General features: G+C 49.8%; 1 protein-coding gene across 1 annotated transcript; it reads left to right on the plus strand.

Annotated features, from left to right (window-relative positions):
• The first annotated feature begins 3,156 nt into the window (after positions 1–3,156).
• On the plus strand, positions 3,157–19,123 carry C2 (complement C2). Its single transcript, XM_032141336.2, has 18 exons — positions 3,157–3,265; positions 3,424–3,633; positions 4,201–4,386; positions 7,104–7,277; positions 7,361–7,459; positions 7,660–7,793; positions 9,405–9,543; positions 10,775–10,915; positions 12,655–12,744; positions 16,398–16,538; positions 16,664–16,758; positions 16,855–16,966; positions 17,078–17,243; positions 17,368–17,444; positions 17,586–17,677; positions 18,179–18,305; positions 18,432–18,481; positions 18,630–19,123. Exons 1-18 carry the CDS (start codon positions 3,220–3,222, stop codon positions 18,807–18,809), a joined length of 2,259 nt encoding a protein of 752 aa, XP_031997227.1. The 5' UTR covers positions 3,157–3,219; the 3' UTR covers positions 18,810–19,123.
• Positions 19,124–19,300: the final 177 nt, after the last annotated feature.

Here is a 19,300-nt window from a genome sequence, read left to right on the forward strand (position 1 = left end):
ACTGTATTAGCCAGGATGGTCTCGATCTCCTGACCTCGTGATCCTCCCGCCTCGGCCTCCCAAAGTGTTGGGATTACAGGCGTGAGCCACTGCGCCTGGCCAAAAGGCCCTTTCTTTTGAAGGCAGCTGTTACATATTAGTTTGATGGCTTTAAAAGGCACCCAAAGTTTAGTGATTTGAATGTTCAGTCAGGTTAGGCTTCATTATGTTCTGGTAACCAACAACCTAGAAATATTTGTTGCCCTAGGAGAGCTTACGAAATATAGCCATCAATCTCTCCTATTCTGATGGGCCTGCCCCTTCTCAGTGTGACTTTGCCATTCCTCCTATCAAGAGGTAAATTCTATGCCTCCAGCCTTAAATCTGGGCTGACCCTGAGATTTGCTTTGACCAATAGAATGTGGCAGAAGTGATGTTATGTGACTTTTGGGGCTAGGCCTCGAGAGACCTTGCAGCTTATGTTCTGGATTCCTTAGAAGTTGCCCTGAGACTGCCATGCTATGAGGGCTAGGGATAAAAGACCCTGGGGAGGAAGGGCCAGCTGTCCTACTGTTCACTGAACTGAGCCCCTAGCTGACTGCCACTGCATGGAAGACAAGCAGAAGAACCATCTGGCCAATATGAGAAAGAATAAATCATTTTTAAATTTCCTACATATTGGGTGGTACTTTTTTCCTGCATTAGTAGAAATGCAATGAATTAAAATAACAAAGGTTTATTTTTTGGTCATATTACTTACTACTGACAGTCAGCCGAGTATTGCGCTTTTTTTTTTCTTTTTTGAGACAGAGTCTCCCTATGTCACCCAGGCTGAAGTGCAGTGGTGTGATCTCGGCTCACTGCAATCTCTGCCTCCCGGGTTCAAGCGATTCTCCTACCTCAGCCTCCCGAGCAGCTGGGATTACAGGCGTATGCCACCATGCTCAGCTAATTTTTGTATTTTTAGTAGAGATGGAGTTTCACCATGTTGGTCAGGCTGGTCTCCAACTCCTGAACTCAGGTGATCCCCCTGCCTCGGCCTCCCAAAGTGCTGGGATTACAGGTGTGAGCCACTGTGCCCGGCTGGTACTGTGCTTTCGATATCACCTGGGGATCTTGGCTGGTGGAGCAGCCACCATCTCAAACGTTACCATACAGAGGGGAAGAGCAGGGTGAAGACTACATTGAGCTTCCATCAGGAAGTGATACATATCACTTGTACTCACATCTTATTGGCTAAAACAAGTGGCTGGGCAAATTCTATCCTACCATATGACTGAAAGAAGACAAGGCCACAGTATTTGTGAACATCCTTAAATACCCCCCACCTTTAAGATAGTTTATTTCTCTCTTGTAACAATCTAAGTGGCTGTGCAGGGCTGGTATGACATCAACACTGTGTCAGACACCCAGGCTCCTCTATCTGTTTGCTCTGTCATCCCTAGCATGTTGCCCTCATTCTGCTGGTGGAAGACGGATCTCCACTAGGTTTATATTCCAGCCCATGAAAAGAAAAGGCACACTGCCTTTTTATTTTAGGGACATAACTTGGAAATGACATACATAAGTTCTACTAACATCCCATTAGCCAGAACCAAGTCACCTGGCTACCTAGCTGCAAGGGAAGCTAGGAAACATGGTCTTTAGTTGGGTGACTGTGTGTCCCCCTAACCATCTCTTACTGTGGAAGGAGGGAGAAAAGATACTTGAGGGGCAGGGGAGGCACTAGCAGCTCTGCCACAGCAGCCACTTTGGAGTCCTTAACACCAGGGTGTCCTGATCTTCATGCACTCAGCCCTGTCCAGGGGGAGTCCCACTTTGTGTACTCTTTTTTTTTTTTGAGACAGAGTCTTGCTCTTGTCACCCAGGCTGGAAGTGCAGTGGCATGATCTCAGCTCACTGCAACCTCTGCCTCCCAGGTTCAAGTGATTCTCCTGCCTCAGCCTCCCGAGTAGCTGGGATTATAGGCACCTGCCACCACACTCGGCTAATCTTTTGTATTTTTAGTAGAGACGGAGTTTCACCATGTTGGCCAGGCTGGTCTCAAATTCCTGACCTCATGATCCACCCGCCTCAGCCTCCCAAAATGCTGGGATTACAGGCGTGAGTCACCGTGCCCGGTCTTATTTTTTTTTTTCTTTTTGAGATGTAGTCTTACTCTGTTGCCCGGGCTGGAGTGCAGTGGCACAATCTTGGCTCACTGCAACCTCCACCTTCTGGGTTCAATCAGTTCTCTAAAGACTCACTTATAAATCAAAAGGGTTTTTACGAACTTAAATGATCACTTCAGAGAGGTTTCATGTTCATTTTTTTATTGGTCTTATTTATTTTTACCCTACATTGTTCAAAAAGGTATTGAAAAGACTTCTGTGGGTCAGGGAGACTAACACACTAGCTTCAAGTTTCTTTGCTTCCTGCATTTCATACAAGTGTAGGTTATGATTTAAAGGCACATCCCAGCCCCCCGCCGCAAAACTTTCATTCCTTTGAGTAACCAACCCCAAATGTATTTACTTTGCCAGTTGGGAATTTCATCTACTAGACTTTCTGTAAAAATGTTGTAAACATTTTTCCTGTCTCCAAAACTAAATGTTGATTTCATTTTTTCCACCTAGATTATCTCTGGGGAAGGATTGCAGGGAATAAAAAAGTATTGTCAATCTTCCTGTTTATCAAGAAGTTCTAAAAAAATTAGTTTCACCCCCCTCGGAAGTTTATATTCAAGAAGACAGAACTGTTCTACACTCTCAGGAAGTAAAACCCACTTGGTACAACCCAAAAGAACACTAAAACTTTACTTAAATAAAATATTTTGCAATATCTTGGATGGTTTGTGGGTTTGTGTGCTTTAGACTATTCACACAAGAGCAAGGTGCATGTGTGCACACACGAGCACAAATATGTGTTTGCCTGCGTGTTTGTGAGCATGCGTGTATGGTGCACATGTGCACGCATGGGTGGGTGGAGCGTGGGGGCAGTACACAAAGCCTGTGGGGGAGACCTATTGACTCTATAGATATATTAGCATCAGGGAGACAGGGCAAAGGTTTCACCCTTCAGTTCAGTCCCCAATCCCTGCTTATTATTTCCCTAACAGAAGACCATCCCCCTTGCCACTCCCTGGTTTTTCTTCTCTGGCAGCAATGAAGCAAATGCTGAGCCAGCTCTAGTTTTCGGGAAGTCAGATGACCTTTTCCCTCCCGTGGTTCTCTACCTCTCGCTGCCCCTAGGGAGGACACCATGGGCCCACTGATGGTTCTTTTTTGCCTGCTGTTCCTGTACCCAGGTAGGAGGCAGGGAAGGGGGAACGTCGGGGTCCTGTGTGTGAGGCTGGTGCTCCCAGCTTGAATTCCCATGTGTGAAACAGAGTCTCTTTTGCTTTCCTTTTCTCATCTGTGTCTTCCTTCTTTCTCCATTGCTGTCTCCTTGTTCCCACGGCTCCAGGTCCGGCAGACTCGGCTCCCTCCTGCCCTCAGAATGTGAATATCTCCGGTGGCACCTTCACCCTCAGCCATGGCTGGGCCCCTGGGAGCCTTCTCACCTACTCCTGCCCCCAGGGCCTGTACCCATCCCCAGCATCACGGCTATGCAAGAGCAGCGGACAGTGGCAGACCCCAGGAGCCACCCGCTCTCTGACTAAGGCGGTCTGCAAACGTGAGGCTCCCTGTGGGCTTTGCTCAGGGTGCTACACCAGGGGCCACCCCAGAACTTTTGTTTAGGAGTTGCTCAGGGTGGGACTTAACCTGACTAGATGGCAAAGTTGCTTTTGCAGAGGGCTTTTCAAAATATCCAGAAAATGTCAATTGCCAGTAGCAAGGAATTGGGAACAGGTTTTGATGGAGACCGTGGGGTACTAAAGCCAGGGATGACTTTTTATGTACAATTGACTGCCTAGTAGTGACCATTCAGAATGGATGCTGAATGGTCCTGGAGTCCTCTAGACATCTGAGGATCCCAAGGGAAGTGTCTGGGGAGGCCATGGCCCTCAGGAGGCTGAGGGAAGTGGCTATTTATCAATCAGTTCGCTTAGACTCTGTGAAATTGGCAATACTCAATCAGTTGCCAAAAACAGCAATTTCACATGTTGCAACCTAATATTTCAGTGTTTTGACAGCCAGTTGGCCATTCCCATGCATTCCAGCTTAAAATCACCTGCTTAATCCCCAGCCCAGGTGTTATCCATCCAGCCCTATATTCCCCACCCACTTCCTTTCTCTCCAGCTGTGCGCTGTCCAGCCCCTGTCTCCTTTGAGAATGGCATTTATACCCCACGGCTGGGGTCCTACCCCGTGGGTGGCAACGTGAGCTTCGAGTGTGAGGATGGCTTCATATTGCGGGGCTCGCCTGTGCGTCAGTGTCGCCCCAACGGCATGTGGGATGGAGAAACAGCTGTGTGTGATAATGGGGGTGAGTGCTCTGGCTGATGGGCTACACGGGGGCTGGGGTCTCTGGGGAATCCTGGGGCCCAATGTGTGTCCAGAAAGCCTCTGTGGGGATAGGGGTCTGTTGTTCACTGTGCCATAATAATATTCCTGGATTTTGGTAAATTGAGATCTACAGGTCACACATCCCAAGTCTGCAAGGGCCAGGCCCCAGGCAGCTGGTGCTAAGCTTCAGATGTAGGGTAAAGCCTCCACACACTCTGCCTGGCTTTTCTAAGTGCCTCAAAGCAAGACTTCGTATTCAGGCCCCACAGATTGTTGTAGGGAAGATATGCTGGGAGAGAGTCAAGTACTGTGCTTTAATGCCTTGCCTTTAAAGCCAGGTTTGGGTTCCAAGCCCTGCTCTGACTTTGACAGACTTTGGGAAGGTTATTTAACCTTTCTAGGCCTCAGTTTTCCCATCTGTAAAACGAGGATAGTGAGTGCTAACCTCATGAGATTGCCATCTGGATTAAATGAGTTGACATTAGTAAGCATATACAACAGCCCCTGGAGTGCGGTGGCTCACACCTGTAATCCCAGCACTTTGGGAGGCCAAGGTGGGTGGATCACAAGGTCAGGAGTTTGAGACCAGCCTGGCCAACATGGTGAAACCCCGTCTCTACTAAAAATACAAAAATTAGCCGGGTGTGGTCGCACATGCCTGTAATACCAGCTATTCAGGAGGCTGAGGCAGGAGAATCATTTGAACCAGGAGGTGGAGATTGCAGTGAGCTGAGATCGCATCATTGCACTCCAGCCTGAGTGACAGAGTAAGACTCTGTCTCAAAAAAAAAAAAAAAAAAAAAAGGCCAGGCTCAGTGCCTCATGCCTGTAATCCCAGCACTTTGGGAGGCTGAGGTGGGTGGATCACCTGAGGTCAGGAGTTTGAGACCAGCCTGGTCAACATGGTGAGACCCCCGTCTATACTAAAAATACAAAAATTAGCTGGGCATGGTTAATCCCAGCTACTCAGGAGGCTGAGGCAGGAGAATCACTTGAACCTGGGAGGCAGAGGTTGCAGTGAGCTGAGATCGTGCCCCTGCACTCCAGCCTGGGCGACAGAGTAAGACTCTGTGTCAAAACAAACAAACAAACAAACAAACAAAAACAGCTCCTGGAATCTGATAAATGCCATGTACACTTTTTTTTTTGAGATGGAGTCTCGCTCTTGTTGCCCAGGCTGGAGTGCAATGGCGCGATCTCAGCTCACCACAACATCTGCCTCCCGGGTTCAAGTGACTCTGCTGCCTCAGCCTCCCAAGTAGCTGGGATTACAGGCATGCGTCACCACACCTTGGTAATTTTGTATTTTTAGTAGAGACAGGGTTTCTCCATGTTGGCCAGGCTGGTCTCAAACTCCTGACCTCAGGGGATTCTGCCCGCCTTGGCCTCCCAAAGTGCTGGGATCACAGGCGTGAGCCACCACGCCCGGCCTTGTTTTTGTTTCATTAAGAGACAGGATCTCACTATGTTGCCAAGGCTGGCTTCAAACTCCTGAGCTCAAGTCATCTTCCTACCTCAGCCTCCTCAGTAGCTGGGAATGCAGGCATGCGCCACCATGCCTGGCCATAAGCACTTTTATCATGGTTATTACTACCCCTGTGAATGGTGAGGGGCTCTGCTTGGCAGAAGTAGCGCTCCTAGGATTCCCTGGAGCTGCATTTGCCTGTGGGTTTGGGAGCTTCTTAGATCATGATTCTTAGCACGTCATACAGAAGACACGGAGTCCACAAGATGGCAGGGCCACCTTCACCTAGTGGCCCAGACCATGGCTCCCCACTCATGCCCTTGGGTTTTGGCAAATGGCCATTTATTCAGACATGACTCTAACTTATTTTAAAATTGAGGCATAATTTACCTATTGTAAAATGTACAAATCTTAAGTATTCAGCTCAATGATTTGTTACAATGCATCCACTCATCTAATCACCACCCAAGACAGAATGAGGTTCCCGCTTGTCCCCTCCCACAAGGTAACTGCTCTTCTGACCTCTGTCTCCATGGATTAGGTACCTTGTGCTTACATTTCCTGTAAATGGAATCATGCAGGATGTGGTCTGTTGCTTCTGGCATCCCTTGTTCTATATTCTGCCTGTGAGATTTATCCATGCTGTTGTGTGTATCAGTACTTTGTTCTTTTTTATTGCTGTGTAGTATTCTATTATATGGATGTATTACAATTTATCCATTCCCCTCTTGATGGACATTTGGATTATTTCCCGTTTGGGGCCATTAGGAGTAAAGCTCTAGGAACATTCTTGCGTGTGATTTTGGTACATGTATGCACTTGCTTCTCTTGAGTAAATGATCTAAATGTGGAATTGTCACATCACAGGCTGGCATATGTTTAGTTGTAGTAGAGGCTGAGAAAGTTTCACCCACGTCCATGCCAGCAAGGTAACAGAGTGCCAGTCGCTCTGCATCCTCTCCAACACTTGGACTTACCTGTTGTTTCAGTGTTAGCCGTTTTGATGGGTGTGTAGGGATGCCTCACTGTGGTTTATGAAATATAAATGTTCCCTGAAGGAGTGGAGGGACCATCAGCTAACTTCTTCCCTGGGTCTCTGGGGGCTCTGGGACAGACACGGGTGCATCCCTGGGTTGGAACTGGGAAGCTTCTGCTGGCAACTGAGGCCGCTGAGGAGGCAGAGCCTGATGGGAGGGGGCTACTCACCTCTGCCTTCCTTTGTTCACTCGCAGCTGGCCACTGCCCCAACCCAGGCATTTCGCTGGGCGCGGTGCGGACAGGCTCCCGCTTTGGTCATGGGGACAAGGTCCGCTATCGCTGCTCCTCAAATCTTGTGCTCACGGGGTCTGCAGAGCGGGAGTGCCAGGGCAACGGGGTCTGGAGTGGAACGGAGCCCATCTGCCGCCGTGAGTAGCTGTCCTGCCCTCCCGAGACTCCCCGGCACACCCGGCCGCTGCCCCGGCTGACCCCTGTGTGGCTCTCCCCACAGAACCCTACTCTTACGACTTCCCTGAGGACGTGGCCCCTGCCCTGGGCACTTCCTTCTCCCACATGCTTGGGGCCACCAATCCCACCCAGAAGACAAAGGGTGAGTGTTTGAGGTGGGGTTTCCGGTTGAGCAGGGTGCTCTATCTGGGCTGCACCAAGGGAGGATGCAAGCTTCCTGGAGGCCAGGAGCCTTGGTGGGCTTAGCCACTGAAAGGGAGGGAGGCAGAGAAGCTGGACCTGCTTGGCAAGAGCGCAGGAAGGAGGTGGGGATCTGAATCCTCCCCTTCCACATTTCTCCAGAAAGCCTGGGCCGTAAAATCCAAATCCAGCGCTCCGGTCATCTGAACCTCTACCTGCTCCTGGACTGTTCGCAGAGTGTGTCGGAAAATGACTTTCTCATCTTCAAGGAGAGCGCCTCCCTCATGGTGGACAGGGTCAGGAATCAGGGGTCTGCCTGCAGCAGAGGCCTTCCTGTGCTCACTCTCTCTCTCTGTTTCCTTCCCCTCCTCAGAGCCCCACTCATAGCCCACCTCCTCCAAGAAGTCTTCTCAGATTATACTCATGCCATGTAGGAATCATGAATTCAATTTATACAATCATAATTTTTATTCCACAAGCACTGTTGGGACACTGTGCTGGGGCTGGGGGACAGCAAAGATGGAAAGGCTGAGGTCTTACTTTCCAGGAATTCATCATCTAGAACAGTGGTCTCCACAGAAAGGTAGCGAGATAACCCACAGGAGTGAAGCAGAAAAATACTGGTGCCCCTGTGGAATAATTTAAATCAGATTAATAATTTAACATTTAATAATTTCCTTTTAAAACTTCAACATTTTGTGCAGGCTTTAAAATGTGTGTGATAGACTGGGCATGGTGGCTAGTACCTGTAATCCCAACACTTTGGGAGGCCGAGGCAGGTGGATCACTTGAGGTCAGGAGTTTGAGACCAGCCTGACCAACATGATGAAACCCCGTCTATACTAAAAATACAAAATTAGCCATGTGTGATGGTGCACGCCCGTAACCCAGCTACTTGGGAGGCTGAGGCAGGAGAATCACTTGGATCCGGGAGGTGGAGGTTGCAGTCAGCTGAGATCGCTCCATTGCACTCCAGCCTGGGCAACTAGAGCAAAACTCTGTCTCAAAAAAAAAATTAAAAAAAAAAAAAGAAATAAAATATGTGTGATAGAAGTTGGAAGCCACTGGTTTAAGTTCCTCGCCAGAACTTTGTTTCGTAATTGTGCTTTTCACAATACTTCATGTAATATTATAGATGGTTTTCCCTCCCAGCTACATTTTAAAGAGGGCAGTTTCTGTGCTCTCTTGGGACTCAAAATTAAGTAACTCATTGCACTGTGAGGCGGCAACACACACCAGTTGGTGCAGTGATTGAGTCATGTGACACATTCAGATCCCACTTCCACCTCCTCCTCATGGTGTGATGGGGGAAGGGGGACGAGGCAACATGCCTCAATTTCCTTATCCATAAAATAGGGGTCATCATGCCCCCTCACAGGGTTGAGTGAAGAGAGTCTGTCAAAGAGAAGGATGTTCAACAAAGGTTTCTTCCTTAGCTGCTGCTGCTTCTTTTTATTTTTATTTTTTTTTTTGAGATAGAGTCTCTCTCTGTCACCCAGGCTGGAGTACAGTGGCGCGATCTCAGCTCACTGCAACCTTTGCCTCCTGGGTTCCAGTGATTCTCCTGCCTCAGCCTCCTGAGTAGCTGGGATTACAGGTGCTTGCCACCATACCAGGCTAATTTTTGTATTTTTAGTAGAGATGGGTTTTGCCATGTTGGTCAGGCTGGTCTCGAACTCCTGACCTCAGGTGATCCACCTGCCTGAAGTGTTGGGATTCAGGCATGAGCCACCATGCCCAGCCCCTAGCTTCTTCCTAACAGCCATTTCCTAGTGTCTCCCCTGGTCCTTGCCTCTGTTGGTCTCACTCCAGTTTCTCTGCCTCCTCCAGGGCCCTTTGCTTGCTCTCTTACCATCTCCCCTTTGGCTTCAGGGCCCTTTATGCTGCCTCTCACTTGCCCCGCGCAGATCTTCAGCTTTGAGATCAATGTGAGTGTCGCCATTATCACCTTTGCCTCAGAGCCCAAAGTCCTCATGTCTGTCCTGCACGACAACTCCCGGGATATGACTGAGGTGATCAGCAGCCTGGAAAATGCCAACTATAAAGGTACGGGTGTCATCACATGACGGCAATGGGAGAGGAGAAGATGGACCCTCTCAGGGCCTGCAAACAAATTCTGTATGAGCTAGAAAGAGAGTGAGGCCTCTTGGTGGCACCCGAATTCCACGAGTCTGGGGTAGTTTCAACGTCCAGGGTTATGGTGGGGGAGTCCAGCTGCCCCCAGCTCATAGCTCATTCTAAGGTGCTGCAGGTCCAAAGACACTGTGCAGGTCTTCAATTCCTTCCAGTTGCCAAAACCACACTGTCTGGTTTGCATGGCTGCACACTGCCATCTCCCCATGTCATTAGCCACCCATACACCATGTAAAGCTGCCTGGTTGGCACTTAGCAAATGGCTGAAGCGACTCAAGGTTTTGGAAACCTCATCTTTGAATCTTGGGACTTTAGTGTGTCTTGGATTGGGGTTATGCAATGAACATTTCTTTTTTTTTTCTTTTTGAGACGGAGTCTCGCACTGTCACCCAGGCTCGAGTGCAGTGGCATGATCTTGGCTCACTACAACCTCTGCCTTCAGGGTTCAGGCAATTCTCCTGCCTCAGCCTCCCGAGTAGCTGAGATTTTGGGCACCCACCATCATGCCTGGCTAATTTTTTGTATTTTTAGTAGAGACGGGGTTTCACTATGTTGGGCAGGTGATCCTGACTTTGTGATCTGCCCGCCTCAGCCTCCCAAAGTGCTGGGATTACAGGCATGAGCCACCTTGCCCGGCCCTATGCAATGAACATTTCTAAGGTGGAAAGGCTTTTTGAACAAGCAATGATGCCAAATCTCTATCTGAATGGCAAATGTCTGAGTTTATCAAAACAATTGATAAATTGCATTCCCAGGCCGGGTGCAATGGCTCATGCCTGTAATCCCAGCACTTTGGGAGGCTGAGACGGGCGGATCACTTGAGATCAGGAAACCAGCTTGGCCAACATGGTGAAACCCCATCTCTACTAAAAATACAAAACATTAGCTGGGCATGGTGGCCGTCACCTGTAATCCCAGCTACTTGGGAGACTGAGGCATGAGAATCGCTTGAACTGGGGAGGTGGAGGTTGCAGTGAGCCAAGATCACGCCACTACACTCCAGCCTGGGTGGCAGAGCGAGACTCTCTCTCTCAAAAAAAAAAAAAAATTGCATTTCCAATAATTGGGGGAATAGAGTGATTCCCTACCCCTGGTTGGTAGGTGGGAAGTTTCTAAGAGAGTCCTTCCTTTTGGCATATTCCAGATCATGAAAATGGAACTGGGACTAACACCTATGCGGCCTTAAACAGTGTCTATCTCATGATGAACAACCAAATGCGACTCCTTGGCATGGAAACGATGGCCTGGCAGGAAATCCGACATGCCATCATCCTTCTGACAGATGGTGGGTATCATGGTCTCTGAGTGTGTCTGGAATAGTGGAAGGGGCACCAATATGGGGTCAGAAGCCCTGAATTCTGATTCTCCCTCTGCCTGCCACTTTGAGCCCCAGTTTTGTTTTTGTTTTTAGAGATGGGGCCTTGCTATGTTGCCCAGCTTATCTCAAACTCCTGGCTTTAAGCAATCCTCCTGCCTCAGCCTCCCAAAGTGCTGGGATTATAGGCACGAGCCACCACACCTGGCCCAGTTTCTTATTTATAAAATAGGGCCGGGTGTGGTGGCTTATGCCTGTAATCCCAGCACTTTGGGAGGCCAAAGCGGGTGGATCACTTGAGGTCAGGAGTTTCAGATCAGACTGGCCAACATGGTGAAACCCCGTCTCTACTAAAAATACAAAACCATTAGCTGGGCATGGTGGCAGGCGCCTGTAATCCCAGCTACTTGGGAGGCTGAGGCAGGAGAATCGCTTGAACCCGGGAGGCAGAGGTTGCAGTGAGCCAAGATCATGCCACTGCACTCCAGCCTGGGTGACAGACTGAGACCCTACCTTGTCTCAAAATAAAATAAATAAAAAATAAATAAATAGAATTAGTGTTGATGATGATGACCGTAAGCACAATGACAGCAATGATGATCATGATAGCTGTTCTCCTTTCCTTACACAATTTTTATGGAAAGCTATTTAAGTTGCCTGTGTGAAAGTGCTTTGTGTTAGCTCTTGTTACCATTTGGGAGGTAACTTGGAGACAGATGAGGAAACGTGGCTCTTGAGCAGGAATGTGGAAGCGCACGGATGCAAGGAACAGTCTGTAGTGGATCTGGCTTTGTCATTTGCCTCTTGCTATTGTCCAAATTACACAGTTCCTCCAGGACTTAGTTTATAAAATGAGGATACCCACTCTTCCTGGGGTTTCATGAGAGTTAAATGAGATAAAGAATAGGAAGCACCTGGCCTGGTGCCTGGAATGTAGAAAATTTCAGTGTATATATATATATATATATTTTTTTTTTTTTTTGAGACAGGGTCTCACTCTATTGCCCAGGCTGGACTACAGTGGTGCGATCTCGGCTCACTGCAACCTCTGCCTCCCAGGCTCAAGCAATTCTCATGCCTCAGCCTCCAGAGTAGCTGGGACTACAGGCGTGTGTCACAACGCCTGGCTAATTTTTATTTTTATTTTTTGAGACGGAGTTTCACTCTTGTTGCCCAGGCTGGAGTGCAATGGCGCGATTTCGGCTCACCGCAACCTCCGCCTCCCAGGTTCAAGAGATTCTCCTGCCTCGGCCTCCCGAGTAGCTGGGATTACAGGCATGTGCCACCACACCCGGCTAATTTTGTATATTTAGTAGAGGTGCGGTTTCTCCATGTTGGTCAAGCTGGTCTCAAACTCCCAACCTCGGGTGATCCACCTGCCTTGGCCTCCCAAAGCGCTGGGATTACAGGCATGAGCCACCATACCCAGCCACACCTGGTTAAATTTTTGTGGTTTTAGTAGAGACAGGGTTTCACCATGTTGCCCAGGCTGGTCTCGAACTCCTGAGCTCAGGCAATCTGCCTGCTTCGGTCTCCCAAAGTGCTAGGATTACAGGTGTGAGCCACCATGCCCAGCCTAAAAGTATATTTGGAAGCTCTTATAGGCAGTGTAAATGTTGAGGTTCCCAGGCTAAATGCTTTCCTACTCTTCCAGGGCCCTGGGAAATCCTGATATTACCTAGAAGAATTCTTTATTCTCTTTGTTCTAGGAAAGTCCAATATGGGCGGCTCTCCCAAGACAGCTGTTGACCATATCAGAGAGATCCTGAACATCAACCAGAAGAGGAATGACTATCTGGGTGAGCCTCCGCCACTGCCACCACATTTGTTCTACTCCTGCAGAGGTCACAAGATCTTCAGCCAGCGATCCCAGAATCTTAGCTATGGTCCAGAGCCACATGGTTTTATTTCTGCATTGTTCTGTACAAAGGCAACTCATGTTGAAGAGTCTGGAGTCAAACTACTGCCCATGGTCTCAACCTTATCTTCTTCTTCTTCTTTTTTTTTTTTTTTTAAGACAGTGTCTCACTGTCACTCAGGGTATATTCCTGGGAAGATGTCCACCCATCCTGGCCCAGAAGCTGGTCCAGAAAGTAACGATGTCCACCCATGAAGTGCAGTGGTGCAATCATAGCTTACTGCAGCCTCAAACTCCTGGTTTCAAGTGATCCCCTCAACTCAGCTTCTCAAAGTGCTAGGATTACAGGTATGAGCCACTATGCTCAGCCCATCTTCACAAATTTTTTAAAATTAATTTTTAATTTTTTTTTGAGACAGAATCTTGCTGTGTTGCCCAGGCTGGAGTGCAGTGACTCGATCTCAACTCACTGCAACCTCCACGTCCTGGCTTCAAGTGATTCTCCTGCCTCAGCCTCCAGGGTAGCTGGGATTACAGGTGTGTGCCACCATGCCCGGCTCATTTTTGCATTTTTAGTAGAGACAGAGTTTCACCATGTTGGCAGTCTGGTGTCAAACCCCTGGCCTCAAGTGATCCGCCTGCCTTGGCCTCCCAAGGTGCTGGGATTACAGATAGGCATGAGCCGCTGTGCCCGGCCAATTTTTAATTTTTTAATTATTATTTTTAATCAACAGCTTTAGACAGAGAACCTTGGTTTCATCTTCAGTGGGCTGTGGCCATGGGCAGTTTCTTCATCTGCAAAAGGGGAGTAGTACTAGGACCCAGCTCACAAGCTGACAGGGGAAGATGCTCAGACAAACACTGCCTGCCTGGCACAGAAAAACGCCCAGCATATGTTAGCCATGACCACGACCGTCGTCGTTATCATCATCATCAGCAGCATCTCATGTTTCAGGAAACTTTCCAGGAAAAAGGGACCTCGATTCCCTCTAGGGAATGTCCCTGGTGGTTTCTCTTTCAGCAGCACAGCTGGCTAACTAAGGCTTTGGCAGTTGCAGCCTCTAAAGGAACAATTCCTCAGGTTAAGACTAAACACAAATTGCACTGACCTTTGATCAGAAAGTAATTTCAGAGAGAGATGCTCAGACAGGGAGGGTAGCTGGTTTTGAGCCCCAACATTTCATCTTCCCCTTAGCTCCTTCTCCTTTCCATTCACACTGCCCCCTCCCCCATCACCTGGCCCTCGGGGGTAAGCTGATTCCTCTTTAACACTCTGGCCCAAGGAAGACAAAATTTAAAGCCCACTCCCTTCCTCCGTAGCATCACTGGGCCAAGGTCAAATGCTACAAAAACATTTTATTGAAAATAAGCAGGAAACCAAACGAAAATAGTCAAAGAAAACGCACAAGGCATGATCATTGTCTGGCTCCACCTGTAACTGTTTCTATCTGGGCCATTGCCAGATTGCCTCCTGGCTGAAGATCTCTTGGTCCACCTAAGCACCTTGCTTTTTACACACAACGCGGGGCTCTCTAAGAGCAAAATGGGCCACAAGGGGTGCAAAGGCTGGGAGAGGAGTAGACTCTGTGGTCTATCTGAGGGCAGTTCTGACTGGCACCACAGTCAGAGGACAGGCTCTGCCTGTTGCGTGGGTCCAGAGCCTCCAATGGGAAAACGTGGCTTTAGGCCCTTCTCCCAGATGCTACCTTTTACAGAGGAAGACCAGATCTGAGGTTTTGTTTCCATGTTATGTTATGAGTTCTTTCTATTCATTCAGTCATTTAAAAGTACTTACCAAAGTACCACAAACCTGGGTGGCTTAGAACACAGAATATCTTTTTCTTACAGTTCTGGAGATTAGAAGTCTGAAATGAGGTGTTGGCAGGGCCCTGCTTCCTTGGAAGTCTCTTGGGAAGAATTCTTTCCTGCCTTTTCCAGCTGCCGGTGGCTGCAACCTTGGCTTGCGGCAGCATAAACCCATTCTCTGCCTCTGCCTTCAACTCGCCTTCTTTTCTGTGTGCGCCTCTGTGTCATTACATGCGGTTCTCTTATATAGATGGGAGACCCACTACCTGTGTCTTTGTGTCCAAATTCCTTTCTTCTTCTTTTTTTGTTCGTTTGTTTGAGACACAGTCTCGCTCTGTCACCCAGGAGCCCAGGCTGCAGTGCAGTGGTGGGATCCCGGCTCACTGTAACCTCTGCCTCCTGGGTTCAAGGGATTCTCGTGCCTCAGTCTCCCAAGAAGCTGGGATTACAGGCATGTGCCACCATGCCCGGCTAATTTTTGTATTTTTAGTAGAGACATGGTCTCGCCATGTTGGCTAGGCTGGTCTTAAACTCCTGGCCTCAAAGCAATTTGCCTGCCTTAGCCTCAGAAAAACTGCCGGGATTACAGGCGTGAGTCACCACCATGCCTAGCCAATTCACTTTTTTTTTTTTTTTTTTTTTTTTTTGAGATGGAGTCTTGCTCTGTTGCCCAGGCTGGAGTGCAGTGGTGCAATCTCGGCTCACTGCAACATCTGCCTCCCGGGTTCAAGCGATTGTCCTGCCTCAGCCTCCTGAGTAGTTGGGATTACAGGTGTGTGCCAGCATGTCTGGCTAATTTTTGTATTTTTAGTAGAGACAGGGTTTCACCATGTTGGTCAGGCTGGTCTTGAACTCCTGACCTCGTGATCTGCCCACCTCAGCCTCCCAAAGTGCTGGGATTACAGGCTTGAGCCACTGTGCCCGGCTCACCTCTTCTTCTTCTTCTTCTTCTTTTTTTTTTTTTTTTGAGATGGAGTTTCGCTCTTGTCGCCCAGGCTGGGGTGCAATGGCGCGATCTTGGCTCACCACAACCACCGCCTCCTGGTGATTACAGGTGTGAGCCACCACACCCGGCTCTGGCTTACCTCTTCTTATAAGGACCTCAGTCATTGGACTAGAGCTCACCCTAATCTAGTATGACTTAATCTTAACTTGTTTACATCTGCAAAGACCCTTTTTCCAAATAAAGTCACAGATACTGGGGGGTTAGGACTTGAACACATCTTTCTGGGGGACATAATTCCACCATTACAGGGAATAAACAGGGTAAGAAAACCATAGAACCCAGCAGGTGGTAGGTGACACAAGCTAAGGGGTGTTGCCATGTTGCCCAGGCTGGTCTCAAACTTCTGGCTTCAAGGGATCCTCCCACCTTGCCTCCCAAAGTGGGCATGAAAGTTTGTCTGGGGCATTGCAGTTTTAGACAGGAAGACCAGGGAAGGCCTCACTGAGAAGGTGACATTTGAGCCAAGACTTAAAAAGGTACAAAAGTGAGCCATGTGGAAGTCTGGGGGAGGAGTGAACTAGGCAGAGGCACAGCTGGGGCAAATGGCCTGAGGTGTGACTATGCCTATGGATTTGAGGAACTTCAAAGAAGCTGTGTGCTGCAGGAGAGTGAAGGGCAGGGAGTGGCAGGAAATGAAGGCAGACAGGTAGCAGTGGGGAGGACGCAGGGGTCCAGCTCATGTAGGTCTTGGTTGGACACAGTGAGTTTCAGATGACAGCCTCCTGTCTCATGGGGTAGCTCCAAAACCACAGGAGTCTGGTGATTTCCCTCTTCCCCACCAGACATCTATGCCATTGGGGTGGGCAAGCTGGATGTGGACTGGAGAGAACTGAATGAGCTAGGGTCCAAGAAGGATGGTGAGAGGCATGCCTTCATTCTGCAGGACACAAAGGCTCTGCACCAGGTCTTTGAACATATGCTGGGTGAGTGAGCTTTGCCCTCCCTGGTGTGGGGAGGACGGTGAGGAGCCCGCCAGAGGCCCGTGTTGGGAACCTAGACACAGTGCCCCTCACTTGCCTCCTTCCCCATCTGATCCTCACACCCACAGATGTCTCCAAGCTCACAGACACCATCTGCGGGGTGGGGAACATGTCAGCAAATGCCTCTGACCAGGAGAGGACACCCTGGCATGTCACTATTAAGGTACCAGGAAGGAGGGGCAGGGCTTGGATTCCAGAGGTGAAAGTGGCCATGGGCCAGAGATACTGCAATCCCTGAAGATCACCTGTTCCCCTGCAGCCCAAGAGCCAAGAGACCTGCCGGGGGGCCCTCATCTCCGACCAATGGGTCCTGACGGCGGCTCACTGCTTCCGCGATGGCAAGGACCACTCCCTGTGGAGGGTCAATGTGGGTAAGGGATGCACCAGCCTCCCGATCCTGAAGCCACAGATCCCAGCACCTCGTCCAGCCTCTGGCCCCTGCAGGAGCCCTGGTCTAGCCTAATCTGGCATATCATTTCCAGGAGACCCCAAATCCCAGTGGGGCAAAGAATTCCTTATTGAGAAGGCGGTGATCTCCCCAGGGTTTGATGTCTTTGCCAAAAAGAACCAGGGAATCCTGGAGTTCTATGGTGATGACATCGCCCTGCTGAAGCTGGCCCAGAAAGTAAAGATGTCCACCCATGCCAGGTGCCTGGAGTCTGGGATGGGAGGGTGCCCTGCAGGGGAGGGTGCCCTGCAGGGGAGAGTGCTCTGGAGAGCCCTGGAAGAGATACTGGGGACAGGCTGGTGTGACCCTTGCTCTTCTCCCCAGGCCCATCTGCCTTCCCTGCACCATGGAGGCCAATCTGGCTCTGCGGAGACCTCAAGGCAGCACCTGTAGGGACCATGGTGAGTGCTGGGACTTACAGTGCTTGAGAGCTGGGGCCGGGGTTTGGGGGTGATAACAAGGACTAGGCTGCAGTCCCCAAGCCAGGAACCTGGATTCTGGGTAAAAGGACCAGCACCAACATCTCCTTCTCTTGACTGTAGAGAATGAACTGCTGAACAAACAGAGTGTTCCTGCTCACTTTGTCGCCTTGAATGGGAGCAAACTGAACATTAACCTTAAGATGGGAGTGGAGGTGAGGGTCTCAGGTTGGGGATGCTGGGATCTGCCTGTGACAGCTCCCAGAATGTCTCTCTTCCTTCTCCAGGTCTGGCTGCTTTCTCTCTCTGACGCGGTTCACCCCTCCTCCCAAGCCTCACAAACCTGCTAGGTGTCCCTGGGTCTACTTATTCTTTTTTTGTTGTTGTTGAGATGGAGTCTTGCTCTGTCTCCCAGGCTGGAGTGCAGTGGCATGACCTCAGCTCACTGCAACTTCTGCCTCCTGGGTTCAAGCAATTCTCCTACTTCAGCCTCCCGAGTAGCTGAGATAACAGGTGCCTGCCACCACACCCAGCTAATTTTTGTATTTTTAGTAGAGACGGGATTTTGCCATGTTGGCCAGGATGGTCTTGAACTCCTGACCTCAAGTGATCTGCCTGCCTCAACCTCCCAAAGTGCTGGGATTACAGGCGTGAGCCACTGCACCCACCCAGGTCTGCTTATTCTACCCTTCTCTCTGGTTCCACCCCTACTGCAGTGGACAAGCTGTGCCGAGGTTGTCTCCCAAGAAAAAACCATGTTCCCCAACTTGACAGATATCAGGGAGGTGGTGACAGACCAGTTCCTATGCAGTGGGACCCAGGAGGATGAGAGTCCCTGCAAGGGTGAGTCCCTCACCATGCCTGGATTCCCAAGGGGAAGGCCACCTGTGTCTCTGTGGCCAGCATGCATGCCAGAACACCAGTCCACTGCCCTAGATGACACTGTCTCCTGTCACCTTTTGCTGGCAGGAGAATCTGGGGGAGCAGTTTTCCTTGAGCGGAGATTCAGGTTTTTTCAGGTGAGAAGGTGGAAGCTTGCAGGACCCAGGGGTTACAGGATCTCAGCCTTGTTGGCGGGATGAGGAAGGCCTTTGAGGGATCTAGGGAGGTTGGGGCTTACAGCTGGGGCTGTGGCAGCTTCCCAGCCAGTTCTCTCCTTTTCTCCAGGTGGGTCTGGTGAGCTGGGGTCTTTACAACCCCTGCCTTGGCTCTGCTGACAAAAACTCCCGCAAAAGGGCCCCTCGTAGCAAGGTCCCGCCGCCACGAGACTTTCACATCAATCTCTTCCGCATGCAGCCCTGGCTGAGGCAGCACCTGGGGGATGTCCTGAATTTTTTACCCCTCTAGCCATGGCCACTGAGCCCTCTGCTGCCCTGCCAGAATCTGCCGCCCCTCCGTCTTCTACCTCTGAATGCCCACCCTTAGACCCTGTGACCCATCCTCTCTCTTAGCTGAGTAAATCTGGGTCTCTAGGATGCGAGGCAGCGCACACCAAGCTGGGGAATCCTCAGGGCTCCTACCAGCGGGACTGCCTCACTGCCCCACCTCCCGCTCCTTGGCCTGTCCCCAAATTCCTCCCCTGGTTGACTTGACTCATGTTTGTTTCACTTTCACATGGAATTTCCCAGTTATGAAATTAATAAAAATCATTGATTTCCACATCTGTCTGTGCCTCTATCTGGAGGCCAGGTAGGGCTGGCCTTGGGGGAAGGGGAGGCCAGAATGACTCCAAGAGCTACAGGAAGGCAGGTCAGAGACCCCACTGGACAAACAGTGGCTGGACTCTGCACCATAACACACAATCAACAGGGGAGTGAGCTGGATTCTTATTTCTGGTC

The sequence above is a fragment of the Hylobates moloch genome, unplaced genomic scaffold (assembly GCF_009828535.3).
Source record: "Hylobates moloch isolate HMO894 unplaced genomic scaffold, HMol_V3 SCAFFOLD_20, whole genome shotgun sequence".
NCBI classification, from domain to species: Eukaryota; Metazoa; Chordata; class Mammalia; order Primates; family Hylobatidae; genus Hylobates; species Hylobates moloch.